This window comes from Apus apus, chromosome 3, assembly GCF_020740795.1.
Source record: "Apus apus isolate bApuApu2 chromosome 3, bApuApu2.pri.cur, whole genome shotgun sequence".
Lineage (NCBI taxonomy): Eukaryota > Metazoa > Chordata > Aves > Apodiformes > Apodidae > Apus > Apus apus.
Window position 1 is genome coordinate 109313388 of NC_067284.1, and position 24803 is coordinate 109338190.

The 24803-nt window shown below is 41.0% G+C and overlaps 1 protein-coding gene across 4 annotated transcripts in view; it reads right to left on the reverse strand.

Moving 5' to 3' along the window:
* Nucleotides 1-24803, reverse strand: part of RCAN2 (regulator of calcineurin 2) — an 84968-nt gene that overhangs the window by 15750 nt on the left and 44415 nt on the right. For all 4 annotated transcript variants that reach the window (XM_051614154.1, XM_051614157.1, XM_051614155.1 and 1 more), the window contains one exon: nt 1317-1490. In XM_051614154.1, the coding sequence (XP_051470114.1) occupies nt 1317-1490 (174 nt within the window). The remainder of the gene's footprint in view (nt 1-1316; nt 1491-24803) is intronic.

The following is a 24803-nucleotide window of genomic DNA, read 5'->3' on the forward strand; positions in this document are numbered from 1 at the left end:
CCCAGAACTTCTAGTGCTGGAAGTGCTTACTCAGTCTGGCTCAGGCCCATGTAAACACACACTGCTTCAGACACTGTGGTGCTTCCACATACTCATTTATTGGACAGAACTAACAAGCTCTTTTAAGACTGCATAAATGGCTTTGCAGACAATCGACTTTGATATTGAGACTAAGCACATTATGAACATTTTTCTTATGTTATCATAAGTTCCTCTTCACCTCTCAATTGCGCAGGTAAGAGTAAAATTATTCTCAGATGTTGCATAACAGCAGATTTAAACCCTTCAGAAAAAAAACAACAACAGAGCCAGATCTAGGAGATTAAGGCACATAAAATGGGATGGAGGTAGACTGTCAGCACCTAAATCCAACTGAAAGATCTTCTGAACTCATCTAAACTATTAAGTATGTTGCTTTTTTTCACAACTGTAGTTTCCCATCTTCCAGGGGTTCCCCTTCTGCCTAGGCTCAAAACAGCTCCTATTCTGACCAGGCTGTAGAGGCTCAAAATTTAACTTGGTATCTTCAAATGAGCCTGCCCTTAACCTAAGATCCCTGAAGAACCAATCTGGCAGCTCAAAGCACACTTACATCGCTTATACACACCAGTGAGTATCCCGTAAGCCACAGTGGCCACAGCAACTTATTAAAACAGACTGAGAAGAAGTGGTGGTGGTTGGGTTCTCAACCTCCCTCACCTTTCTGTATCCTGGCTGGGGCCTAGTACTCACCCAGGCTGTGGGACATCTGGGTTTTCTCACCCTTGGCTAAGAAGAAGTGAAATCTTCATCTTACACTTCCAACAGATGGATATAATCCCCTCTGCCCCCAGGCTGGGGTGATCTCTCCCTGCCTTCTCCCTTTTTTGTGAACTTACTAATTCCTTTTAGCAAATTCACACAGGTATTCAGTTAAAAAAAAAAAGGGGGGGTGGGGGGGGGCAGGAGGAAGCCTGACTGAGGCTCAAGGTTGAACTCTAAGTAATTCAGCCCTACTTTTTTATGAACATAAGATACTTTACCACTTTTTTTTGTGGTTAGAGAGTTACCCACAGCAAATATCCAACGTTGTAAATCAGTTCTGAACTATGTAACTTTTGTATGTTGAATAAGCAACTTGGATCCTAAGCAGTCCTTTAAATTTACTGCAGACCCACTGGGCATGCACAGCTCAGACAACACAAGGATATCTGAATAATCTTTTAGTAGAGAGACTGAGCATGGGAGAAAGCTTTATTACTTTTATACAGTGTTACTGTGCAATTTTCCTTAAAGAGCTACACAATAACATAAAAGTAGATACCAGATTTCATTACCTGTGCAAAATACAGCTTTAACTTCTTCCCTCTGAACTGTGTTTCATGCAGCTCTATTCTGGCACGAGCAGCTGATTTGGGACTACTAAAATTTATCCGCACACGCCTGAAGCTTTTAAACAGCTGGAATGTCACACAGTCATCATAGGCACGGAACAAGCCTTCAAATTTTTCCTGCAAATGAAAAAAAAATAATGCTGAAGATTAACATTGTGCTCTGTCAGATCAGTCCGTGTTAAAGGATCATCTGAAACTTGATGACAACTGTTTAATCAGTAGGTTTCAGCCCGTGTCCTTTGGGGGCGGGGGTGGGGTGTCCATAGACTAAAATAAAGGCTCTGTGAAAAGAAACTCAGGAAAGCACTGGTCCTGGAAGTGCTGAACTCTGCAAAATGGTGAACTTCTTGTAAAATTTGAGCAAAATTGTGACAATGACTTACGAAATGAAGCTGAAAAGGGCAGATGACTGAAAATACCAGACAACTGCGGACTCATCTGTACAAAAGCAAACATTGTGCTGAATTACAATGGAGTCAGCAGACAACCTCAGGGTTGTTACTGAGGGTTACACTCACATCAACACTGCAGGGTCATTTTGTATTGTATGTTATGTTTTTCCAGATGTTTTGTCATCTAAACACTTGGCACACACATACACTCATTCCTTGAGAGTTCCTGTAGCAGCAGAAACTTGTCCCAAAGACAAATTTCAGGCTTTAAAATGCTGAGCTGTAGAACTCCCTGTTCAAAAGCACATGACACAAATACAGGTATTTTGACACTGTAAAAGAAGGGTCTAAAATGTACCACCAGCTTTGGACCTAGATATCAAGAGAAATTCAAGGTATGTTACCAGCCCTGGAAGATCAGACTCTCTCTGCCATTTCTCTGTAAACTATGTGCATATAGAGAACTAGTTCCACATCATCAAATAAATCCAAGTCCTTAGTTCTGACATACTTGCACGGATCTTTAAAATATTAAGACTGAAAGGGAACTGTCATAATTTTGACTAGCCTTTGTGTTTACTCAGATTTTAGACTGCCGTCCTGCGATTCTCATATAAAGTCCTTACACTTTAATTATTGCAACCAAGACTTGAAACCTTAAAAGATGGACAATCAGCCAGAGCAAAGCCCCTTCTTTTAAGACTTCTTCATCCTGAAAAAAACAGCATTTGACATGATTTGCCACACCATTTCATACATTATGGGTTATTACTGCAGGTGGAAAAGTTTTTATAGTTACAATAACCAAATGTTTTCTTTCATATATCTGCAAGTAAACACATTTTCACATTTTAAAATACAACCTCTTTCCCTCTCACCCAGGAAAACAATTTTTTATCTATTAGAGTAGAGAAATGGTAGAGTCTGCAGAAGATGAAATAGAAAGTGCAATTTATGTAATCTCATCAATATTTCAGTGCTCATCTGTTGATCTTACAAGCAAGACAAAGAATTCAGAACTACTTAGAAAAATGTATCCTGCACTACTTAGAAAAATGTACAGTGAAACTGCACCAGGGAGCACTAACAGCACTGTGGGAGTGCCCAGCATCATGTCACGCTTGTTAAAGAGCTAAGCAGGGACACAGACCAGCTTTGTGAAAAGGAATATGAAGCACTAAAGTGCATGGACCAGATCTCCTTTCATTCACTGCCAGCTCTGTGGTCGTCTTCTCCATAACTGATATTCCATTTCTGGCACCCTTTCAAAGGAACCTCCCTGCGGTCTATTAAGCTTTCATGATGTTCATTTCATTTTGCCTGACCTCATTCACCTCTTCCTCTCACCACAAGAGATACTTTGGAACAGGAGGAGGTGTGGGGGGAAAAGAAAAAGAGAGCTCATTGGTTTGGGTGAGTGTGAATACAGGCAAGTAGTAAACCCACAAACCACTTGAAGTTGATAGGTTTGTACAAGTGACTCAAGTCATACCACACTTCACGTTCAAATTGTCCACATTTCACCCCTGAGCTATGTTTTATAACTGCTTCGCTTACAATTCTGCAAAATTCCATCTTCCTGAGCAGAAATCTAAATCCAGTGACACGTGTATAAAGGTCAGCCAAAAGCACCAGTCCTCACAACTCTGTCCTACTTGAAATTTGGATGCTACAGCCTTCACAATGACCAATGTTATGTGCAAAGGAGGACGTACACAGCATTCAGAAACACACAGTACTGTGCATAACCTAAATAAAAGAGAACTGTGAGTAAATAATGAAAGCTTGTGTCTTTACACTAGCTATATTACCTAAGTCAGACTTCTTCTTTTTTTTTTTAAAAGCACCTTGAAGTAAACAAACTTAAATATATATATAAGGTATCAAGGTATTTATGGTTTTATATATATATATATATATATATATATGAGATGATTAAGGTATTATAACAGAAGTCACATAAGCTAAAATAAACAGCAAGGTGAAATATTTCCTAGTCCCTTTCCTCACAAGTCAACAATGCAATCATTCACCATATTAAAAAAAAAATACTTCACCAACCATGGAAGAGACCATGCATAGAACTTGTCTGGCCACTAGAAAGTAACCACCTATTGCGACTGACTGTTTATTAGGAAACAACCAGATTCTCCCTGTATCAACACAGCAGTATTATCTTGCATCAGCCACTCCTGTGTGCCTGCCCTCCTTGAGCACAGCCTATGTGACAATGTGAAACCTGGATCTTGACTGGGGACAAAATACAAAAAAAGGGAGGATGAGATTTTAAACGTGGGTCCAAGACCAGCAAGCACAAGGAATGTTCTGGGCTAATTTCTGGACTACACTGAGATGCACTCTCATTAGGCACTGATGGACAGATGGAACTCTAAATAAAGCTGATTAAGTACTGGATGCCAAATGTAATACTGGGAGAACATTAAAGTGCTGTGGACTTTATTCTGCTCACTTTTCCACTTGATACTGGTGCAGGTTTAGAGATCCAGCTTCGATTAACACTTCTAAAAATGCTGGGGAGTGGAAGGAAATCAAGCTCTCTATTTGCTATTAATACAGGCCAGTCTATCCACAGTGGGGACACATCTACTGTATCAACTGAAACTGCATCTCCCATTAAAAAGTTTCATACATCTGGGTTTTTCTGCACTTTCAGGTGATAATAAGAATAATTACCTCAGCAGAGGTCATTAATTTTCAACTACAGATAATGACCCTCAGCTGCATCTTGTGCCATTCCAACTCCTTCCAGCTTGATACTAATCCCCAGGAAACACCTCATGCCTTCATTGATATTGCCTGTGACATCCAATACCTGCTGAATGTACTTATCTGGATAGAATTATTTCAGAGTCATTCCAATCTACAAGAAAATACGTCATATACATTTTTAAGACCTAAGCAAATTCTTAAAATAACTTAAACATTTTTAAAAAATAAATTAGAAAAGGAACATCTCAAGTTAAGAAGCAGTGTAGCTACTCTTAAAAAGTCAAAATGAAGAAAGTCATGAGTGATGCATTGATTTCTGGGATTTTGGCATGTCTTCATTCATCCCAAGTATGTCTCTCTGAGAACCAATTAATGCTCTGGCAAATGTGAGTAGCCTTCATTTGACCAATACTGCATAAGTTCTCACTCTTCCCTCATGGGCCCTGTGCCCTCTCTTCATCTCACTATTCCTTTGCCCAACACTGGGTATCTCTTCCCATTTCTTTCCTGCTATCTTAAGATATTTCCCATCACCCATCATTCACCAACTCTACAAGTTTCTAGAGTTCTTTTTTTAATTGACAAAATTAGCACAAAGTAGAATCACAGAATCGTAGAATATCTTGGGTTGGAAGGGACCTCTAAAGATCCTCTAGTCCAAAATCCCTACAACAAGCAGGGACATCTCACACTAGGACAGATTGCTCAGAGCCCCATCAAGCCTGACCCTGAACATCTCCAGAGATGGGGCCCCCACCACCTGTCTAGGCAACCTGTTCCAGTGATCCACCACCCTCATATTAAAGAACTTTTTCCTCATGTCCAACCTAAATCTGCCCTTCTCTCGCTTGAAACCCTTGTCTTATTAGTACATGCCCTAGTGAACAGCTCTTCCCCAGCCTTCTTACAGGCTCCTTTTGCGTACTGGAAGGTCACTATAAGGTCCCCCCAGATTCTTCTCTTCTTCAGGCTGAACAGCCCCAACTCCCTCAGCCTCTGATCATTTTCAGGGCCCTCCTCTGGACACACTCCAGCAGGTCCATATCCTTCATGTGTTGGGCGCTCCAGAGCTGGATGCAGTAGAAACATACTAATTAAAGCTGCTGATTATTCAAGCTTGATTGTTATCATTTACAACAGCCAACACGGGACAGACTGCACCATCCAAGGAAGAAAGTGGAGCAGACAACAAGCTAAAAGCCTCAAAGTACAAGGGCAAAGCTATGCACTCCTGGGCTAAAAACTATTTCTGTTTCTAAATGGGAGCTCACCTGGGAACCAATATCCTGTAAGTCACACCATAAAAATAATCAGTGAAATGCAGCATGAGGCAGCAAACAAAAAACTGGATGTATCTGGAAAAGTATTTCCAGTAAAGCAAGGGAAGTATTAACATTATATAGAGCACTATTAGATCTCATTAAAAATACATGTTTTGTTACCTGTATCCCAGATAAGTTAAGCTAAATGGGAATAAAATCAGATAAAGGATACAGGGAATTAACAACTTCCTGAAGAAGAAAAGAAAATGCTTAGCTTATTTAGCAAAACAAAGCAAAGCCTGAGAAGAGATGGGACAATCATGACTAGTTTAGCAGAACTATACAGAGTGAAGACAAAGCCTACTACACAAAGTCAAGACTACAAGACCATGTTGGCATAAAACTAGTTGAAACACTGGCATAAGTAGGTTTAGGCTAGGAGCTAGAGTGTTTCAAACATCAGAGTCCAGAAACACCTTTCCAATTACACCAGCAGTGGCAAAATATTTTATTCGTTTTTTAAGACTGAATTTGATGAGTCCATTCAAGGACTGTGACAAAGTATTGACACAACAAGTGCTGTAAAACATGACTGCCTGAATTAGCAAGTGAATTAAGTTCCAACACAGAAAGTTCCTTCCAGTTCTGCATTCCTGTGATTTATTTCCAAACATTTCTCTCATGAATAGCTCTGCTGGTATTGTGTTCATTCAGGACAAAAGCCAAGGCCTAATTCAAATCAATAGAAGTCTTTCCACAGACCTCACTGAGCTTTGGATTAGAGCCCTAGAACCCAGAACACAAATTTACATTTTATTCAGTGTGTTTATGCTTATTATCACCCTTGTTAAACATTTGATTTAGGAAATGGCTGTGATTTAAAACCTTAGGCTAATCCTTTTTCCAAGAATTTTGTAAGGAAATAAAGAAAGCATTTTCCCATTCCAATTTTTCCTGTTCATTTATATAAGAGAATCCAAGCAACTAATTGTATACAATAGGGAAACTAAGACATAATTGGCAATTACGAATCGGTGTCCCTGAAATGAGTTCTGTACATGATATAAATTTTCTTGTAAGAAATAAACTTAAGTCTCAGGTTCCAACGTTTTCTGCTTCCACACAGCCACACTGCTTGCAACACTGCAGCTCTCCTGTGCAGTACAAGAAGGATGGAATTGGATAGCATATATGGAGCCCATGCACTGAAAAATCTAGTAACAAATACATTCTACCAACAGATTAATTCCCAGTTTATAGCAATGAGGATGGGCATGCTGGTTATTTCTAGCAGGATGAGTCACTAAAATGGCACATTTTTAAAATAGTTAACGCATGAGCCTAGAACACTTCAGCTAGAAGTACTTTAATGATTGGGATATGTCAATGCCACATGAAGGGTATTGTAATTAGTTAGTCTGGATACTGTGTATGGCTCTTCTCATCCAGGTTTGAGGAAGATGGAGGGGGGTTGGACTAGATGATCTTTTGAGGTCCCTTCCAACCCCTGTGATTCTATGATTCTATGGAGGCAAGCTAGTAGAGCAACAGAAGACAACTGCAAGGATGACTGGAGAAGTGGTGAGCCTATCATAGGTGGTAACAGTAGATGATTTCACCTTGGGAAACAGAGACTAAATTACAACGTTTCCTACTACATCTGAGTACAAGAAAATCAGTAAATGACGTTAAGGGAAAGGGATTATCCAAATTAAAATAACCAACAGTGTTCGTATGAAAGACTGTCCATAAAAAGATTTAAGACTGAATTGAGGAGGTTACTTACCACTAGACCTGTAAAACTTCAAAATGCCATTGGCAAAAAGGCAAATGACTTCCATGAAAATGATGAGAAGGAAAGATTACAGGACAGTCTAATCAGAACTTTAAAGAACTGGGTTCATCTCAAGTGCTGAAGTACAATTACTTCATAAGAAAACAAACAAGCAAACTTATATAACTGACACATGAAAATCCCTTAAAGGGCAGGAACTCCTGCAAGTAGTCAGGAAACAACAACCTAATCAGGGATGAAATTCTCTCCTTCTAAAAAGGTAAAACTTACCAGGAAACTTTGGAAGCACATATGAAAAAGTGCTATTGATTCTCAGTTATAATATCAAGAAAGCTGAAAACAGAGGAAATATTTTAAACAGATTATGACAATGATCAATAAAGAGTTCCCATGGACTTGTCCTCATGCCTTTAAGAAATGGCAGGAGAATAAAATACAAATTTATCATTCAGAAATCACCCTCAGGCACAGGTCTCCAGGACCCAGCTTTGAATTTACCTTTCACTGAAGGCAGCTGTAGGCAAGAGTGTGAGATCTTCCTATTCCCTCCTTACCAGTGAGACAGAGTATTACAGAATAGTTACATACAACATTCAGACTGCATGAACATTCATGCTGTCTGAATGTAGGTTTGCAGAAAGTTTCTTCTGTTATGAAAGGGAATCCCTCATACAATTTTGTAAGGTGGAAACAGCAATTAAAAAATGCAACAGAAATACATGACCTTCCACTTGCCATTCATCAGAGCACCTTACAAGACTGGCAACACTTCTACATGAGAGAAATTCTGAAATGGAGGAAGAAACAGGGAGCACAGGGTATTTTGTCAGGTAACCAGAATTATAAGGTACTCTGCAATGACCACCTGGTAACCATACTGTCTAAAAGCATGGAACTCATCTTGGAACTCTGTAAAGCTCTGCTCATCTCTTCCTGAAATTGGACTAGAGCACTGAGACAGGAGTGAAAAGAGCCTGGGTTGCACAATTGTCTCAGTACATCAACAAATCCATTCAAGTTTGCTACTCCAGTTCATGCAGTTTGTTGTTCTTGCTTGGCTTTCTGTTGTTTATAAGGGGAGGAGGTCACATAAATTGAGAGCCAAAGGTGAAATGAAACAGCATAAGCCAAAATAAATGTTAAGGTTGCACTTTGAGAGGGGCCGAGTTGAAAAATGCACTAAATCTTGCTCTCTTAAATCACAACCAATTTGCTTGCACTATTACAATGCTGTTAAAGGGGGTCCTAATACCTTTAAGTTTCACTACGTAAAGAACACACATTTTGTATTCCAGACATGATGCTATGTTCTTCACAGTGCACCAACCCTAAACAGAACAGACACTGGCCATAAAGCAGATCTGCACACAGCCCTGGTGCATGGATCAAACATGCTGCCGTGTTACCCACACAGACTACAGCTGTTTTGGAGGCACCTGCACAGGACTTTTAGATGCTGCAGGCTGCATCTGAACTTTTGCCTTCATTTTGTGCCAAAAATCATTCTGACAGCAGAAATATTTGATATAATACTGCTTACAGATTCAGTGTCTTGTTCCAGAGAGAGGCTTGGAGAAAGTATAAACAGATATGACACAACGTGGTATAGACATTTGTAATTCCTCATCCCATAAAACATTGTGATGACAACAATAAGTGGGAAATGTGAAGAAACTTGGTAGTTCTACCTCACAACAGGAACAGTAAGAGACATCCCTTACTACCAGCTGTCCTGCATGAGGACAGCTCGCTCCACCAAGGCACGATAGCACTGCAATAGCAGTTCAAACCCTGAGGAACAAAACAAGGCAGACTTGTCTCTTGGAAAAATCAGTAGAACTAAATAAAATTATCTTCCGTTCGCAACATCTCAGCACAACAAAAGATACAGAGATAATATCTGCCCCAAAGCTTAATGGAAATGGCATTCACATTTCAGAAGAGGCTGACAAATGTCAGGGACACAGAATTTTGCTGCATTGCCTTTTCTGTTTTTAACCAGCTCACATCCCTGTTTACCTCAATGTGACGCACGTTCCCCCTGCTTAGCTCCACTGATCTGGAAACCAAAGACTCCTTCAAGATGAAATAAATTGTTCCTGTGGCAATGCCAAGGGGGTGATTTAATGTAGTTTGGAGAATTCGCAATTCAATTTCACACCCAACGATTGAGCTAAAAGGAAAATCCACACTTTACATTTCTTCTTTATACAAGCACTGCTATTTCACTGTATCACCAGCAACAGCTTTTCTGAGCACTCCAAATTTGAAACACTCCAGTTCCAGATGCCATATGAGCTATCTGAAACACTGGAAGCACTCTTTCAAATGGGCTGGCCAAGTGTACATTATATGACTTGATCTATTTGTTTTGCCCCCAGTGCTAGGGAGTGTTCTGTAGAGACATCATTCTTTGTTCTCTGAAAAGCTACTTTTGATTCCTGTGCTGGCTACCATTTTGTGCAACATCACTCAATACTTTTTTTTTTTTCTTTTGTATTATATTTGGCAGTGAAAAATAGCAAGAACAGATTTGCGGAGGATTTAATGCAATTTCTGTTTTCCAAGTAGGAGCCTTACATCTTGGCTTGAGAATGGCTAAAAACAGCTAAGAACAAAGACATGAAGACAAGACTCAGACTGTCCTGAAAAAAAAGCCTTTTTTTTTTTTTGCTGTTGTCTTATTTTTTAGAATTCAAACAATAACTGAGTAGATAACGTATGTAGTAAACTCCAAGGAGCTCATCTGCACTGGATTTAATAAAATACATAGTACAATACTATCGATTTTGTCTTGTTGCTGCAAACATTTAAGCCCAATAATTAACTGGTAGCACGAGGAACAAATTACTGTGTATATATTTAGCCTGCTTCAATAATTCCTAAAGTTCCTATTACCTTAATTTAGCAAACAAAACTAAGGAAGAAAAACAACCTTAATTAGTTTTCACCAATAGCTGCTACATTTATCTCTATAAGAGTGTTACAATAGGAGCAGATCTCTACAGCAAAGCAGTTGGTACTGAGGACTTTCTGATCAGGTGCCATGGACTGAATGTCCATTAACAGTTGGACCATATCAAGCACACTATTGGAGTGCATCTTTTATATTAATTTCGTCCAGTTCATCAAGTGCTCTGTGATATAAGCGAAAAGCAGAGTTAATGAAGATCAAGAGGAAAGTTTCCTCATGAGGCAGCTCAGACTAAAAATGCTAATGCAGACACAAGCCAGTATCTCTTATAAAAATAGTTAGCTGGCACTCCTGGAAAAGCCAACAACAAAGACCCCATTAAAGTGCTAGGGACAATAATAAATAAGGGACTGGTAGTCAAATTTATGCAGGAAACTAGGATCAAAGTTATGCATTATGATAAGCTGCATGAAAAACATTACTACTAACTGTATAAATTTGGGACTGTAAGAAAAGCTACATAAATATCCAGCTTCTTATTAAAACTATTTCTGATTGATCTTTGACAACTGAAATTTCATCTCTTCAACCTTTCTGAGGTATATTGCTCTCCTCTTCTGTGTGGTGACACTGAGGCAAGGACAGCTTGACTTGGAGTCACAGTGCCCACTTTTGGGCAACCACAGAAATAGAACCAGTGTTTCTGTAGCTCACTCAGGAGCATCTCACTTCTACAAGCATACACAAAACCCAGTCAGAGCATCTAGAAAGCTCAGTATCTTAAAAATATTTTACTGAGCCTGCTGAAGTGTCAGGGGACACCTCTGGGGCTGTCAGGGATGCAGCATCAGGACCTCACTGAACAGAACGCTAAATGCAAAAACTAAATATAATAAAGAGAACACTAAGAGCTGAGAAACTTTATTTACACTCTTGGAATTATAATGCTATAAAACAACCATAAAACACATACTATTCATTCCCTGCCTCTGTCAACACAGTAAAACAAGCAAAATAAACAAGAAAAAGCCATGGGACAGTTAAAACAAATAAAATGCTTGCCTTGCCCATTCCTGATTTACTATTCCGCCTACAGTGATCCACATTTATAGGAGTTCAGCTGTTTCTCATCACAGTCATGGGGAATGCTTTTTTCCCTTCCCTATCCCACAACAACTGTAAACTGCACTAACATGGCTAAAAATATAGTTTCAGCTTGTCTGGATTTAGGGAAAGGGCACTGACAATTCTGAAAGTGACTGTTAAAAACTAAGCAAGAGAGTGGAAGAGAACCTGATTTCATGATCCTCCATAAATGTTATTTAGCTGTTAAAAAAAGGCACACGGGAAAACTATTGACCCACCAATGCACATCCTCAGAAGTTATTAAAAAAAAAACCTGCTAAAATGTAGCTTCAAATACAAAGGAAAACAGTCTACATGGAGACAAAACTGCAGAAGTCAGTTTTCACTGAAGGACATAGTCTCACTTTCCACCTCTGCACTACAATGTAGGACAAAGAGCCTTTGCTATCCTCTCTCCTGCCTTGCTCCCTGCCACTGCAGCCACCATCAGTGGGCACAATCTGCAGTACTGTGACCACTGTCTAATGCTCTACTTGTACTATGTGACTGTTTCTTCTTCTGGCCAGTCTGTCTCCACCATCTGTCATTTGCTGTCTTACACTTCATGTGCAAATTACTCAAGCAGGTCTGTTTTCTGTACACATTTGAACAGGTCCTAGAAGCTAAAGCCTCTAAGACTGGAGTCTCTTTGTATCATAAAGATACATCAAGGACAACAATATGCTGTCTCCAGTTGAGGACTAAATGGAGTCTGTACCAAAACTAAACTACCCATCAATACATTTAAAGCTTAATGGTATACAAAAAAAGTTCAATAAAGGTACCTTCTATCAGAAATAAACACGTAAGAAAGAGGTTAAAAGAAAATTGAGAAACAAATAATCACTGGGTGGGAAAAGAGCAAAACTATACATGAAGAAACCTTCTTCTTATAAATAACGGGATGTGGAAATCCCTTTTGAGGATTAATTTCAGATGTATTCTGATTTATTCTGTCTCACGTACATCCAGTTCAGCGTAGATGATGGAAAAGGATCACATTGGTCACACAGCAACACACCAGGACTGAATGGATGACACAATTCAAAGAAATTTTACATGATGGGTTAAGTGAGGATTTGAGGGTCCAAGGTCACAAGAGATGCTCACACCACAGCTTTCTTCTGCACTTTGCACTTGGTTAGTACAACAAACCCCTTCACACCCTGCTAAACGATGGAGATCAAGATAGTTTTCTTACCACACACTAACTTGTTCTAGTTCCCCATTTCACTTTAAAATAGAGAAGCAGTGGAGGTGGGGAAAAAACAGATAATGGAAGAGGAAAACAAGGCGAAATAAACAACATTAAAACTTAGTTCCAGAACTATGGGATCTCTTTAAAAATTGAGAGACACAGAAAAACCATGTTGACTTATTGCATCTCTTAAGCAAAATTATTTCCAGAAAATTTTATGATTCATGAAAGTCTCCTTCTGTAGCTTGGCAGTGAAAATCCATCTTCATCACCAATTCTTTACATATATTTTCTTGTTAACTTTGTGTGTGTGTATATATATATATATGTCTAAAGATAACTACAGTTAACAGTCTGTTCCTCTAACTACAAATGACAGAATTTCCATAAATTAAAATGGTTATGTTAACACATTGCACTGAAAGAGGCAACTAAAAAAGGCTAAAAGTATATAATTTTTCCACATTCAGTGATTTGGTGCCCTCAGGGGAGCGTCAGATGAATTATAATCTGCTGAGTAAAATTGATCTTAATGCTGGTACCACTCTGAATAACTGTGAATTTGATTTTGCAGATCACAGCAGAAAACAGATGAAACACATCTGCATAAACAGGGAAGATACATCCTTCACTCCATGCTGCTCCTATATTGTCACTGAAACACCTTTTCAACATTGTCCTACAAACAACTGAAGATGCATTCCAGTTTGAGTAAACTTCAGTGGCCAAAAAAAAAAAAAAAAAAGAGCCTGAAATATGTTTACACTTAGAGAGGCTGTCTTCCCCATCAGAGGTCATGGCCCTTTGAGGACTCCAAGATCCCAAGCTGCACAGATGCTGAAATGTCAATACAATGATTTAACTGCCTAATGAAAAAAAAATTCAACAGCATATTTTCATTTCCAATACATGCCACAATGTTAAATTGGCCTCTAGAGCTTTATAGTGTTATAGTACCTAATGAAATAAAGAATTGAGCAGATTTCAGAAAACAGGGCTTGTGTAGGCCAGAAGAGACATTTTGGGTGACTTGGTAAGCAGCTTCCCAGCACCCAAGGAGTTACTGAGATGACAAACCTGGGCTCTGTATCCAGTATGTAAGGGCAGAAAAAGCAGCAATGGCTTCTATCTGCCTCAACAGCAGCTAGGACTGTCCACTATCAGACAGGATATGGACAAGGGAATTTCAGTCTTAGTGATATAATTGCTTTTTTAGGCAGATGGAAGAAACCCCAGGGTGAAAAAGCAAATATTCCTGACCAAACTGCTCCCATGTCATTATTTAACCAACTGGACAACTTCCAGTTGGCACAGACTTTGTTTAGAAACAAGAATTGGAAGGCAGACTAATCCTATCTTACAGCTAAAACCAGCCCTACTCTTTATCAAAATAATTTTCATTTCCTGATGCAAAAAATGTATCAGTAACACTGTGATATTAAAAAGATACTGGACTGGCATTATGAAACTAAGTCTGCTCCTCACAGAAGCCTGCATCCAGGGCAATCAGTACAAAGGCAACAAGCCCAGTGACTGGCAAGCAGAGTGGTAACCCAGTGTGGATTTTATTCTTTTTCTGAACATCAAAAAAACCCAACCCACCCAACAAATGAAGTAGGACATGTGAAAATAGCTTCTTGCCCTGTGGCACTGTTTCACACTATCTCCATGTCAAAGAAAGGTATGTGCCCTGCAAATGCCATTATGTAAGTCCATAATGTGTGCATCAGCAGAGCTGGAAACAAATGTGTAGGTTCAAGGAATGTGAAGTCAATGAGACTTTCAAACCCCTAAGGTGTGGTGCAACTACATTCCAAGTGACACGAAAAGAGGTGGGACCACCAATTTCAGGGGAACTAGTCAGCCAAAATAAAGAGAAGTAACTTGTTCACTGCTGAGTTACATTTTCAAATGTCAGGTCTCCCAAAGCACTCAGCCTGATGTAAAGACTATACCTGCATCCACCTGCAAATCACTGCCCTGCAGCAGCAGTGTCAACTGTAGCCTCAAGGAAAGAATTTTCTCTTTAGTGTTCAACTGAAATGGAAGACTGTTTAATCAGTATGGGATACTAATAGTTAAGAATGAAAAATCATCAACTAAAGGTGAACAAGTTCATCCTACAAGTCCCTCAGTGTAGTCCACAGACTCTTCTAAGGAGTATTCAAATGAGAAACACAGTAGATCTGGGCTTTCTGCATAGAAATCTCAAAATGTGATGGAAAACATTTAGGGGAGACTCAAAAGAGGCTGAAATCAAGGGTACTTTCCTATAGATAAGTGGTCTGAAAACAGAGTAGCTCAACATATACCAATCTGTAGCTATTTTCAACCACATCCTTTATTTTACACAGATGTGTGCATTTCACCATACCTATACCCATTACTTACTCCCAAAGTAAATTTTCCTTATCCAAGACATTTTAAACCTTTTTCTTTATAAAATTCTTAAAGTCCATCTGCTCTGCTTCTGTTTCACTATACAATTAGATAAACCATAAAACTATATAAAATAATTAAAGCTTAAGCATAAATCTTTGCAAACATCAGGCCAATAACATTAAAAAATATTCTGTATTGTTTTTTAGGATGTAGTATGTATTGAGTAACCTCCTGTTTTGGAACTGCTACTGCATGCCAAGCAGATGTTTTTATTCAGCAATACTTAGTGACAGCAAGCTCTTTTCCTGCCCCAAGAAATATCACTACTTTGGGAGTTATGGTGGGCAGGTAGCTTAAATCAGTACAGGTTTTCAACAGTTTCAGTCTACTTATCTGCTACAAAAATCAAGAAATAGCTATCTCAGTTACTTCCATCTTTATTCAGTTATTTAAAATGTTCAGGCAGAAATGTATCATCTTCCAAAACCTCAAAAACTTTAAGTATGCAAATAATTTACTTCTAACATAAGCAGCATCCTTATTATTGTTATGGCCCAGCATTTGGCTTTGCTCCCAGCTGTTGCAATTAATAAGAAAATTTTTTTAGTTCAATGGTTCTCAGATTATGATTCAAGGACTAGCAGTAGCCTGCAGTAAGCTGCCTGGTCACAAAGTCCTGGAATTTCTCTAATATAATAATCTGTTTCTAAAGATACAGGTATTACCTGTCATGTATCAGTAGTTTTCTTCTTAGGATCTTCTTTGGACCTGTAAACAAGACCTTATCCAAGCAGGACTAGACTTTGATTCACAATGCCAGGCACTGTAACAACTGCAAGAAGCAGAATAAACCCCACCCCCCACACCACTAAGCAGCTATAACAGAAGACCATGAAAGCAGTAGTGGCACTGTCTGAAGAGCTGCCACCCCCATTAGTGCTCAGCTTCTAACATTCTTGCAGCTTTGCCATTTTCTCTCCAGTTGTCTCCTTTGCTTTGAGCACACTGAAAACTAGCCATGGTAGCCCAGCATCCACGTACCAAACCAACAGTAAGTGATATGATATGCACTGTCTTCTGTACATCCAGAAATTTCAGGCAAGGAATCATATCCTGTAATTAGTAAAAGGAAGGGTGGCCAGCAGGTTGAGGGAGGTAAGTGTCCCCCTCTAGTCTGCTCTCATGAGACCCCCACCTGCAGTACTGCATCCAGCTCTGGGGTCTCCAGCACACAAAAAACATGGACCAGTTGGAGCAGTTCCAGAGGAGGTCCACAAAAACAGTCAGAGGTCTGGAGCACCTCTCCTGTGAAGGAAGGCTGTGAGAGATGGGGTTATTCAGCCTGGAGAAATGAAAGCTCTGGAGAGACCTTATCATGGCCTCTTCCTACCTAAAGGGGGCTTTGTAAGATAGATGGAGACAGACTTTTTACTAGGGCCTCCAGAGACAGGACGAAGGTTTTAAAACGAGAGAGGTCAGATTTAGATTGGACATAAGAAAGAAATCTTTTTATCACAACGGTGGTGAAACATTGGCACAGGTTGCCCAGGGAGCTGTGGATACCCCACCTTTGGAATTGTTCAAGGTCAGGCTGGATGAGGCTTGGAGCAACCTGCTCTAGCGGTGAAAGGTGTCCCTGCTTATGGCAGGGGCTGGACTAGATTAACTTTGAAGGTCCCTTTCAACCCAAACCATTCTATGATTCTACATTTGTTTTTATTACACAAGTGTGATACTGCTGACTGTTGCATCACACAACTGCTTAGACACATGAATTTCTTTATGCAGCTGTGATTTTGATTTATTATTTTTTTCCAGGTGTACTCCTTTGCACTGAGTTTCATCCTGTTGCTCAATTAAAGGTCGCTCAGAATTTTGACCTTGCCCCACAAGCACAGTGCCATCCACATTTTTTTAAAAGGTCCTTCTCTGTTGACTAGAGTCATTAATCATGATCTGGTTCCAGGAAGACACGTGAGCTTATCTGCTTAAATGCCTCCGTGGGTTGAGAACTTCTTGTTTTCAACTTTTTTTTAACTATGCACACGCCTTATGGAAATTATATTTGACTGTAGATTACTTATGAAAATACTCTGAACAGTGTGAAAGCTTGAGTCAAAGTATCTGCCTTCCACATCATCTCCTTTATCCCATTTATCCAGTTGCTCTGTCAAACAAGGAAGGCATATTGATTTGACATGATTTGCTCTAGACAACACAGTCCTAATTACTTCCAAAGTGCTTCCAAACTTATTTGCAAAATTCAAGTTAGATTAAAATATCTGTAATTATCCAAGTCCTTTCTCCTCCTCCTCCTTTTAAATAGAACTGCTATCTCTTTCCATACCCCACCCTCAACAGTCTCTCTGTAACCTACACATTCTTAAAGATAATTTCAAGTACTAGAAAGATAATTTCAACTCTACCCGAAAGCACTCTTTGGTAGTAATCTTATCAGGTTATGTACACTTCAGTAACTGTCTTACCTTTGTATTTTTAGCAGCTTTTCTCTGCTTTGGCCACTACTAAGTATTCTTTTTCTATTAATTTAGCTGATTATCTGTTAAACACTTTATATAACACACATTAAATCAGTCACACAGTAACCCTACCCATGTTGTTTTCTACATACGTATCTTGCTGTTAATAGATTTGCACAGTGTTTTCCTCTTACTTTTTAGGCATCACAAGACTTCCCTTGTTTTTATTTCAATCCTCTGCTAATTGAAATTCATCTTGTGATTTTACACATTCAGTTTCCACTTTTTATATAAATCCTTGAACTGCTGTAAAGGAAAAGGAGTATCTGGTCTAGCCACAACAGTCTCTTAAAGTACTTTGCATCCACCCTTTGCATCAGGACATACCATCTCCATTATGCATTCAGAAGTGCCCCTTTAACTGCTAATTCTGAGACACTATTTACCAGCTCCACAAGATTTCTGAAAATCACTTAGAAAAAAAATTCCTTCTTCATCTGATCTCAGACTTTATTTCAAAAGCTTACTTCAAAATAATTTCCACCAAAAGCACTTGCCTTATTAATTTCTCTTTAATTGCTAAGATCAAAATAAAAAATCAAATACAAATGACATACCTCCATTTGCTGAGTGTGCCCAGAACATTCTCACAATTTGCTATATCATGTCTTACTGTATTACTTACTGCTTGGATACTTTCAACAATCTCAACAAACCAAAACTCAATTAACTTTGTCATCAGGCAAGAGAATATGCAGCAGAGGACAATGAAACTTGAAGCTGCTAAACTTAAGACTCATACAGCAAATGAAAGAGTCCTCTGATCTCCTCCAGAAATGGAAATTCATTTCTTGAGAGGATTAGCAGTTCTTTTACCATAATTTGTTCATCTGCCTGCACACCAAAACATCTGACCTACATGAACAAAAGGACAAAGGAGAGTTCTGCAAGGTTACCACTTCTCTGGCCATGGGTATAAAGCAGCAGAACTCAGATGGAATGATTCAGCTCTCTGACTGCCTCCAGCTTTTACGGCCAACGTACCAAGATTACTCACTGCAATAAACGAAGCAGGCACGTACTTCTGCAAGTGACAAAGTGAGCTGAAGAAATTACAGCGTACAGCTGCCTGCTGATGCTGCTCTGAGCACAACAGGTTCATTGTGTTTCCCAGCTCAGTGACTGTTATTTCAACAGACAGGACTAGCTGGTGCTGCAAAACTGGAGGCTCTTCATGCTGCAGTACTTTTCTCCTAAATATTAAGCCATCCTGCAAAATAAAGTCCATCTCTCTACCCATGTGCTGCCAAAAATCTCAGGAGAAGGGGCTTATTGACACTTGTCCATATGAATAGGGAAATGTTTCAGGAAATGTACACAAAGTCTTGCAGCAACTCAGCAATGACTAGTTGAGCTTGGCCAGTTTCTGGACCTCAGCAGCTTTGTGTGTTAGCCAAGTGTTTGATAAACTGTGGAACTCTTCTTGGAATCACAGAATGGCAAAGGTTAGAAAGGACATTAAAGATCATCAGGTTCCAACCTCCCTACTAGGAGGAGGGACACCTCCAACTAGACCAGGTTGCACAAAGCCTCACACAACCTGGCCTTGAACACCTCCAGGGAGTGGGCATTAACAACCTCCTTGGGCAACTTATTCCAGTACCTTACTACCCTCATGGTGAAGAATTTCTTCCTCATCTCTAACCTAAATTTCCCCTCTTTCATTTTAAGTTCTATCACTACCCTCTCTGGTGAAAAGCTCCTCTCCAATTCTCCTGTAGCCCATTTAGGTACTAGAAGGCCACTATAAAGTCTCCCCAAAGCCTTCTCTTCTCCAGGCTGAGTGATCCCAACTCTATGAGCCTGTTTCATAGCAGAGTTACTCCAGCCCTTTGATCATCATTGTGACCCTTCTCTGGACCCTCTCCAACAGCTCCATGTCTTTCCTGTGCTCAGGGCTCCAGAGCTGTATGCAGTATTCCAGGTGCAACCTCACAAGGGCAGAGCAGAGGGGCAGAATCCCCTCCCTGGCCCTGCTGGCCACACTTCTTTTGATGCAGCCCAGGACACAATTGGCTCTCTGGGCTCCAGCACACACTGGCAGCTCACATTGAGCTTCTCATCAACTACCACCTCCAAGTCCTTCTCCTCAGGACTGCTCTCCAGCCATTCTCCCCACAGCCTGGATTTGTGCCGGGGGTTGTGCCGACCCAGGTGCAGGACCCTGCACTTGGCCTTGTTGAACTTCATGAGGTTGGCACTGGCCCACCTCTCCATCCTGTCAAGATCCCTCTGGAAGGCATCCCTTCCTTCTTGTGTGGCAACCACACCACACAGCTTGAGATCATGAGCAAATTTGCTGAGGATACACTCAATCCTACTGTCCATGTCTCCAACAAAGATGCTGAACAGCACTGGTCCCAATACTGAGCCCTGGGGAACACCACTTATCACTTGCCTCTGCTTGGACACTAAACCACTGACCACAACTCTCTGGGTGTGGCCATCCAGCCAATCGCTTATTCACCCAGTGGTCCACGTCTTATTAGTTTGGAGACCAGGATGTCATGTGGAACAGTGTCAAATACCTTGCACAAATTCAGGTATATGACGTCAGTTGCTCTGCCATTATCCACCATCTCTGTAGCCTTGCTGTAGAAGGCCACTAGATTGGTCAGGCATGACTTGCCCTTAGTGAAGCCATGTTGGCTGTCACCAATCACCTCCTTATTTTCCATGTGCCTTAGCAAATTTTCCAGGAGGATCTGTTCAATGATCTTGCCAGGCACAGGGGTGAGACTGACCAGCCTGTAGTTCCCTGGGTCTTCCTTTTCCCCCTTCATAAAAATAGGGGCTATGTTCCCTTTTTTCCAATCAGCGGGAACCTCACCAGACTGCCATGACCTCTCAAATATGATGGACAGAGGCTTAGCAACTGCATCCACCAGCTCCCTCAGGACCTGTGGATGAACCCCATCAGGTCCATCCATAGACTTGTGCACCTTCAGGTTCTTTAGATGGCTGTGAACCTGTTCTTCTCCTACAGTGGGTGGTGCTTTGTTCTCCCAGTCCCTGCTTTCACACTGCTGTGGCCTTTGCAATGAGGGTGGAGCACTTGCCAGAGAAGACTGATGAAAAGAAGTCATTAAGAACCTCAGCCTTCTCAATATCCTTTGTAGTTGGGTCTCCCGTTTCCTTCAGGAGAGGGGCGACATTATCCTTCGTTGTCCTTTCATCTCCAACATATCTATAGAAGCTTTTCTTATTGCTCTTTACATCCCTGGCAAGATTCAATTCCATCTGGGATTTGACACTCCTTCCCTGATCCCTAGATGCTTGGACAAACTCTCTGTAATCCTCCCAGGGTACCTGCCCCAGCTTCCACCTTCTGCTTCCTTATTAAGTGTGAGCTTTCCTAGGAGCTACTTGCTCATCCACAACGGCCTCCTGGATTTTTTATCTTTCTCTTAGTTGGGATGAATCGCTCTTGGGCCTGGAGAAGGTGATCCTTAAATATCAGCCAGCTTTCATGGGTCCTTCTTCCCTCCAGGATGTTATCCCACGACACTCTAGCAGATCCCTGAAAAAGCTGAAATCTGCCCTCCTGACGTCACGTGTAGTAAGCTTACCATGAGCCCCCCCCTTGCTGCCCTAAGGATCTTGAAATCCACTATTTCATGGTTGCTACAACCAAGGATGTCCTTGAGCTTAGCATCCCTCACCAGCCCTGCCTTGTCAGTGAGCACAAGGTCCAACACAGCACCTCTCCTTGTTGGTTCCTCAATTACTTGGAAAAGGAAGATCTCATCAACACACTCAAGGAACCACCTAGATTGTTTGTGCTTCACAGAGTTGTCCCTCCAACAGATATCAGGGTGCTTGAAGTTACCCTTGAGTATCATGGCTTGCAAAGATGAAGCTGCTCCTGTCTGTAGAGTGTCTCATCTGTCAGGTGGCCTGTAGCAGACCCCCACTGTAATGTCACCTGTGCCTACCTTCCCTTTAATCTTAACCCATAAGCTATCAATTGGCTCCTCATCCATCTTAAGGGAGAGTTCCATGCACTCCAGCTGGCCTTTGACAGAGGCAAACACTCCTACCTCATCTCCCCTGCCTGTCCTTCCTAAAGAGCCTATAACCCTCCATTCTGATGCTCCAATTGTAGGAGCCATCCCACCAGGTCTCTGTGATGCTGAGAAGATCATAGCCCTACAGACATGCCCAAATCTCTAAGTCCTCATGTTTATCCCCCATGCTGTGTGCAATTGCACAGAGGCATTTAAGCTGGGCCTCCAAGTGAAGGTAACTGACTAGCTGGAGTGGCTGGGATTTCTTGATGCTGCACTCCAGGTGCTCCCCTTCTACAGGCTCTGGGCATCTATTCCTGGTGCTGACATTACATTGGAATTGATAGGCATGGGATGAATGGAGGTTCCCTCCTCCCACCACATCAGTTTAAAAGCCCTCTTCACCAGCTTGACCAGCATATGTCTGAGAATGCTCTTCCCTTTTTCTGACAGGTGCACCCCAGCAGACCAGGTTTGTCAAAGCTGGTCCCATATCGACATAGTCTGGCCAATGTCAGCACAAGCTGAGCTTTTTCTTTCCTAACTGCAACTCTGCATGCCCTGGCAATGCTCTTGTAATTTCCAACAGGTAATGTTAAACTTTTCTCTCTCTGGTACATTTCCCTTCTGGTTCTGAGCAGATCCAGAACCCCATAGTTAAGCCAAGGGGGTCTCTTGCTCAGCCTGTTTCCCTTGCCTTTAGAGGGGATGAACTGGTTTTACTTATCTAGAAGAGTGTTCTTGAAAAACTCCCACTCACTAGCTCCTCTACCCAAAGCAAAACAGTGAAAAAATTTCTCATATTACCCTTTGCTGCCTGGCTCCTGCCCACATTGGTTTTCCCCTCAATTAAGGCAATGCTCCTATCCACACTGCTTTACCTTACTGTCTTCAGATACAAATTTGATCAGTCTGGATCATTAGTATCTGTTCTCTGCTACAGTGCCTCATGGTTCAAATCATACCTTGTTGCCTAGTGGAATGGTGAGTGTGAAGGGAGATCATGAAGAATTAATAACATAAGAGTGTCTTGTTTAGAAGTCTGAGTATATAAAAGTATGAGCTTAAATTCTCTTCCACCATTTCAGGGCTGTCTGGAATTTATCTATTTGAAATAAACAAGATAGTCGTTAAAAAATTGCTTATGTAACAAACATAATTACATTAAATTATCATCTAGAGGCACCGGAAGAAGAATTTTAATTACCCAGGTGAACTTCAAAGCAGAACTGCATTTCAGATTTCTATTGTTGTTTTCTCAAGTTTACCAATTTCTGATGTTCAGGCACTGTATCATTAGTAGCACCTTCATTAAGCAGCCCCAGCTTTTGGATTATAAAAGACAACTCAAACAGCACTGTTTAAAACCAAAAGGCCCATTAGATGGGTTTGGGGATGGCAATCCAACAGTATCAGTGCTGTGGGCCAGCTGCCAGTTTCAGGGCACCCATGCAAGCCTGTGTTTGTTGAAACGATGAGCCACTCCAAATGCTGAAAACTAAAAAGCTTTGCCTTCAGTACTAAGTAATCACTCTCCTCTTCTGGAGCCCAAATGGAAAAAAAAAATAAAAAAATTTCCAAGCCTGTCTGCCAGATGCTAAGAGCATAATGCCTACAGAATATGGTAACTTCCACAGGTGGAAAAGCAGCATAAGCTAAGCAGCTCACTCCACTCCAAGCTCTGGGTCCAGTAGCAGCCTTTGCATCTGTGTAAGAACACCCCAGCACTGAAGGGCCACTGCTCTGGAGGAAGGACAACTTCAGGAGGCATCACTGCCACCTGCTGCAAGAGCTCCTGCTCTACAGCCCAAACACATACCAAGCTCTTCCACTGCAGACCTGGCAAACAGGGCAGCTCCTGCCCACCCCTCTCTTCAGCCTGCTGGCTGCAGTCAGCCACCCAGATGGGTCCAACCCACCTGCTGCAGGCAGGACAACAATGGCTCAGCACAGCCAGCATCATCCAAAGCCTCGCTTCCATTCTAACCTTACACTGGAATAGAGTAAACTAAGTTGCAAACATATCCTAAAACACAATCCTTGCTGACATTACGGGACTCCTTCTACAGGACTAATAGCTCATTTTAAGACATCTCCTCAAGCACCACAAGTGTCATGAAATCTCCAATACAGCTGTTCTACCACTGAAGGAACATTCCCTTTGCACAGCCAGAAGATTCCCTACAAAAACTTTCCCCTACATGAAAGGCTTTAGAGCAGAAAACTGAAAGGATAATAGCCTAAACTTCATTTTTCAATACCACTTGTGCCTTCTGGTTGCCATGCAGAAGAACTGGGCAGAGAAGTGCACACAGGAGAACCGTGGAGGGAAGGAAGGCAGGATTTCTGTGCTTGCTTTTGCTCTTTTATTTCAACTTCCACATTAATTTCTTCTTAGAAACAGCCTCCCTCTTTTTTTTTTTTTTTTAACATTAAAGCTTGATGTTCCTATCATCTCACCAAAGTCAATATAAACATTTTTACATTCTGCTAACAACAACACATCTTGAAGTGAACCCCTTTGACAGACCAAAAGAAAATATTATTTTATTCATTTATTTTTTGGGTGCAATTCTCCTGGGCCTGAGCAAAGAGCAGTAGGTCTCTCCACCTTTAAAATATTAGTAGCAGTGGAACTTTCAGGCAGAGGATGCCTACACTACAGCCTGCTGTGTAGAAAGGGACTGGGGATGAAGGCAGGGAGGGCAGGCTCCAGCACTGGAAGCAGCCTGGCTGCGGCAGCGCTGCACAACCTCTGAGAACTGAGTTTGTTGACAACTAAGTGAAAACCAGTCTGCAGAGAGCTGTGGGTCACTGAGGACAGGCTGCTTCCAGCACCCAGCCAGGCTTCAAAGTAGACTTACCATTCCGAAGCTGCACTGCAGACTGCAGTGCAGTCTCCATTGGAAATATACCATCCAAAGTCTGTACACACCACATTTTAATGCATGCATCGGGGAGGGGAGAGGGGGTAGAAAGGCAGTTTTAACCAACGCCAACAAAGTACAGAATAGTCAAGGAAAATGAAAGGGATTACAACTCCTGAAATGTCTCTGGAACCCTTTTGTTCACTTTTACCCCATGT